Genomic DNA, 5231 nt, shown 5'->3' with positions numbered 1-5231 from the left:
TTGTGAATAGCACCGATCAATATAAGTATAATAGAGTGCTATGAAAATTTACCTAATTTCAAATCTGAAGTGTGTTATTCATTTTGTTTAATTATTAAACATTAATTATTGTAAATAATTAATTATCACAAATTAATTATTATAAGCATTACTTTTTTTCGTTAGAATTACAGGCGGATATATATTATATGTATTTAATATGATATTCCTCTCAAGTGAAAGGAGTTAATAACTTGCGCAGAATTTCAATTTAATTCTCGGAGAATCTCATAATCCTCGTAAAAGATTACGAAATTAATCCTGGGAAAAATCAGAATCACACGTAAGGCCAGACGAAATGGATCGGGGAAAACCGATTTCTTCCTGTCGAGACCCTCAATCGAAAGCGACGCACGTTGGACTGTGTGATTATCCGATCGCTAATTGATTAGTTAGGACAGTCGTCGAACATATGTTGGTCATCTTTACGATTCTACGAGCTCGTCCCGCGCCACCCTTAATCTGATGGGGGTCCGAATAGAAGAGGCCCGAGTGGCCCGCGCCTACCGTTGTATATTACGCAACGTGTAATTTGCGGACAAAAGAGCACGTTGCTGTCGATGCTTACGATATACCCGCTCATTGTTGCGTCACAACAATGCAGCGGCTCTTTACGAGAACCCGGTGTACGTTAGGTGAAATATTCATCGCCATTGGGGGTTGCTATTCTATGAGCCGACGGCATTAGGCGAACGCGAGAAATTACAGTAGCTGATTACTTACTGACAAGTCGGACGCCAAACGCGAGTCGCATTCACGGGCGTGCAGCACAAACAGAAATCGAAGCGTGAACTGCAATGGTTACATTGGAAACAATCGGTATAAAGCTTTCTGGAACAATTAAGGTTACTAATCCAGAAAATGACACTTATTGCAGACATAAGAGATCTGTGTAAGAATACAGTTATACACAGAGAGAGAGAGAGAGAGAGAGAGAGAACGATTTTATTATAATATCCAGATAATAAAAAATGTAGATTAATACAGAACCAAAAATAATTTTGTTGGACTGTCAAAATAATTATGTAGGACACTCAAATTGATTAATAGAAAAACAAGATTTGTTTTGCATCATATTTACACGTTTCCTATATAATTTATTTTCAGATCTATATCTAACTGAATGTTTAAATATTTCAACAAACGTTCTTTCCGCGCAACATCACATTTTTAGTGTATTAATAAATAACAATGAAAGAAAATTATTTATGCATATTATTGCATGAAAAGAGTAATTATCTAAAGTTTCTAAAAATTTAACTAGATATGTAGATAAGTCCAAAAATATTTTCCTTGTAATAGTTTTTTATCTCAGACATATCATAATGAAAAATCCAAAGAAACCGGATGGAAAATCTTCTCGATCTTTTGCAAACGATCGAAATGTTAAATACAATTAACGGGAAATCATCTATCTCGATACTTTCGAGATCGACAAATCTGTTCCCATGAAATTAATCTTCCGCCGACCGAGATCGCGATCCTGTTAAGCGAGACTGCTTCAAACGATGCGACTAATCCAAGATCTCGGATCCTTATAATCTTGTGGGATGATCCGAGAAGGAACTGCACCCGCGTACCGCGAGGATCTTCGAAGCTATGGTGGATCGATTTGTCCGTCGATTAGCCATGGCTAGTGCATCGGACCGACTTGAAAAGACGTAAACTGGCCAAAGCATCTCGACAAAATTCTCGGGGTTGTTCACACCGACGCACGTCTTCAATCTGGTTACTTTCGCAATGCGTTACTGGATTCACCAAAAAATTCAAAGTCTGCATGACTAATTGCGTGGGACTAAAAGCTACTTCATAATGCAGGTATTATCGCAACTATACATCCTTGTACTTCACCTGAATTTTCTTCATTTGTCTCCATTCTTCTTTTTATCTTTCAAGTGTCGGTATAAAGAATAATTCAAAACCAGAGACAATAAAAGTAACATAATGACAATTTTTTTAAATAAAAGCTTATTAAAACACATAGATCAAAAGAGAATTTATTTACACCAAAACAAATTCTTTCTTATGATTTACGATACGATAAATATACTCACAAATACATAGCGTTAACAATAAAAATAGTATATAAAATTATATTACATGATATATATAAGCGTATTTAACGCGATTGTACCAATTTATTTTTATGATAGTTAACTTCGTATTTATCTAAACAAATATTGAATATTCGTAATTTAATAAAAATTATCAATAAAGAGATCTATTCTGATTTAAAAACGTTTGACTTTCGGTATAGGCTCCTCGATAAGAAGTCGTCTTTTCGGCGACCACGAAGGCGGTCTGGGCAATTTAGATCGAGATTTAGATCGTGGTACCGAGTTCGATTGTTTACGATCTTTACTTTTTCCACGATTCGAAGATCGTCTCCGTTGCTGTTGCCGTCCTTTAGTTACATTCGATCTTCCAGTTGCTTTCTTTTTACCGCTCCTCTTTCTCTTTTTCGTACTCGTATTCTTTCTGGCAGTTTCTGATAGTATATTGCGTCTTGAATTTGTAGTTTGATAAAAATCAGGATTAAATCTGCCAGAATAATGTATGTATGTGTCATATATGTGTATATATTGAAGAGAGAAACGAAATTGCTATATCTTCGAAATTATAAATTTCCGTATATTACAATTTTATACAAAGATACTTCATACATAATTTTTCTAAAAATTATTATTTTTATATATGATTTCTAATTATGTTATATTTTTTAAATTAGAATAAGTACAATATTTTTGTGCCACATTATTTCAACTTATATCTTACTAAATTAAATAATAACTATAACAAATTTATCGAGAAGAGGAATTTATTGAGAGCTGCTTTTGCAGAAGTAGTTATATAAGTTTCGCTCGAAGATTTTTCTGGAGTACTTCAAGTTATTTACTAAAAGAGCTTTTCCAAGGAAAAGGCACCTGAATTTGTTTCTCTTCTTAGCGAGTATACCGAAGTCCAGACCGCGGCGTAAAGCGACGGTGACGTCTCTCCGAAGAGCCTTACCGACCGCTATGTCATATTTGTCGCTGATGTGCGTCAGTATCTCTTTCTTAGAAAAGCCATCGGGTGGCTGCTCGATACGAAGCAGGTCGTAAACCAAGGCAGATCGACGCACCATTCTTGTTAAAGTATTATTTATTACGAGAATATTCGTTACAACCGGACATAACCAACTAATTCATAATGCCAATCTTGAAGAATGTAAAATGCCAAAATTCATTGAAGTTTGTTGCATCTATCACGAATGACAAACTTCGTGTATACGCTGCACATTGTTGCATAATAACATATACACATAATTATATAAAGGGCACGATTATATCAAATAATATCTGAAATTACAAGTAAATTTTTATCGAGAGATTTGTTCTATTCTGTAATATCCCAGTTGGATATTCCATACAGAATGCAAGGATCTTACGTTATATATAACACGTAAATGTCACATGTTATTGGCGGTGTAATTATCATTAATTATCATTATTATTTTCTATGTAATAATATGCAAGAGATAAAAGCGTGTACTCTTGCTGGCGAATTTTTACATATTGTATATAGTATATGAATCGATATTTCACCCGCAAGCGCTCATTCCCAATACGCACACGCATGTTTTATATAATATATATTTGCACATATGTATATATATGCACATATACTTCAGAGCTCTGTTCCGATACTTGGAGCAGCCCGCTGTTTGCCGAGAGGGATGCAGAGAGTTTAGAAGGAGCTCGAGCTTGGATGGCTGGGCAACTTCGGGGGATGGTTCTACCAAAGGAAGGGGGGAGGGTTGAGGTTTAAGTCGGAGTGAGAAAGGAAAGACACGAGAGAAGAGAGGGATGAAAGCGAAGAGAAATCTTGGTGTCTAGAAAGAGGGAATCCGCCTGGATGGCCGGCGATTCTGATTTCCGTCGGGAGTTTCGCCCTATCAAGGCAGAGTAACCGAAGTGAAGCCGTCTTTAATCATTCGATTGCTGACGCTCCGGATCCTCTTCCTGCCATGATGGCAATGCCGATATCCAGGATGCGGCGGGATTCGACGAGCGCTCTGGTTGTTTGCTTATCATTTTGGCGATTGGACGTCTCGAAAAACAAACGGCGGATTAATTCCCGGCGTTTCGCCGTGAAAGCAGAGATCTTTCGTTATTAGTGAGCAATTACAGTACTCGCGATTTCTACAGAGTGTTCAAAATTGATCAAATATACGAGTTCGAATTGCAGAGAAAACTTATAGCAACGACATTTTCTGTTTTCAAATATTAGATCATTAGTGTATCTGTATATGATTATGATATAATATAAATCGCAAGTTTTCTTAAAACGACTAAGATGTACTTAATTAGCACCGAGACACTACCGTGTCTCCGGATAAAAAATACTTCTAATTGCAAATAATTACAAGGAATAAAAATAGTTTTCTACGCAAATCGATGTGCCAAAAATCACTGTTTCCAATTTCGTTCTTTCGTTCTGAATGTTACATAGTAGCATTGAGAGCAAAAGGAAACGATGACCTTATTGTATTAGCAGAGCTAGTAAAATATATTTGCGCAGATTGTTAAATATTAGGTCTAAATTACTACTTTCCGTCCCGTTGAGTAGCCCGTGAAGTTTTCTGCATGGAACTGGAAGATCGAGGATTTTTCTCAATTTTTCCGAGAAGTTCTTTCTAAGAAAATTGGTGCGGAAACATCGACTCCTTTAAAAGGGTACCGTAACTACACTCTATTTTCATAATTATGAACGTTGACAGTGTCAAGTGAAGTAACTTGAATTTTTTATAGCATATAAAAATGCTGTAAAAAATATAAAATAAAATGTTAAAATGTTATTTAATTATATTTTAATTTTCAGTTCATATTTATACATCTATGCCTATATTATATTGTATTTCATAATATATAATTTATCTTAAAAGTTATTGTCCTAAAAATGTAATTATTATCTATATTATTGTAACTATAAAGAACTGAGATGTGAACAATATTTGCGTGAAGTTACAAAAATAAATGTAATAATTATTAACGCAGATATAAGTATTTCATCTCGAAAGTGTTGTATATACCAATAATTAGCGTGAGTTTTCACAGTTCCATGCAAAAAATCATAGCAATCAAAATGTGACAACAATGTTCGAGGAGAATCGCAATAACCTTAAACGAACGGTTGGCTTCAAAACCCCGACG

The 5231-nt window shown here is 35.2% G+C and overlaps 1 protein-coding gene across 1 annotated transcript; it reads right to left on the bottom strand.

The window, feature by feature from the left end:
- Positions 1-2270: 2270 nt before the first annotated feature.
- On the bottom strand, positions 2271-3250 carry LOC108780217 (uncharacterized). Its single transcript, XM_018547853.1, has 2 exons — positions 2964-3250; positions 2271-2580 (listed from the first exon to the last, which is right to left on the bottom strand). Exons 1-2 carry the CDS (start codon positions 3161-3163, stop codon positions 2271-2273), a joined length of 510 nt encoding a protein of 169 aa, XP_018403355.1. The 5' UTR covers positions 3164-3250.
- Between the last annotated feature and the right edge of the window lie 1981 nt (positions 3251-5231).

The sequence above is a fragment of the Cyphomyrmex costatus genome, unplaced genomic scaffold (genome assembly GCF_001594065.2).
Source record: "Cyphomyrmex costatus isolate MS0001 unplaced genomic scaffold, Ccosl1.0 scaffold69, whole genome shotgun sequence".
NCBI lineage: Eukaryota > Metazoa > Arthropoda > Insecta > Hymenoptera > Formicidae > Cyphomyrmex > Cyphomyrmex costatus.
Note: the sequence above shows the minus strand (reverse complement) of the source record. Positions and strands in the feature narration are given on the sequence as shown.

What these genes read in the sequence shown, in the direction of transcription:
- LOC108780217 (XM_018547853.1), bottom strand. Translation starts at nt 3,163, where the DNA reads ATGGTGCGTCGATCTGCCTTGGTTTACGACCTGCTTCGTATCGAGCAG. An exon ending in AAGAAGAGAAACAAATTCAG is followed by an intron (nt 2,581 to 2,963) that starts GTGCCTTTTCCT and finishes TTATTCTGGCAG; the next exon opens with ATTTAATCCTGATTTTTATC.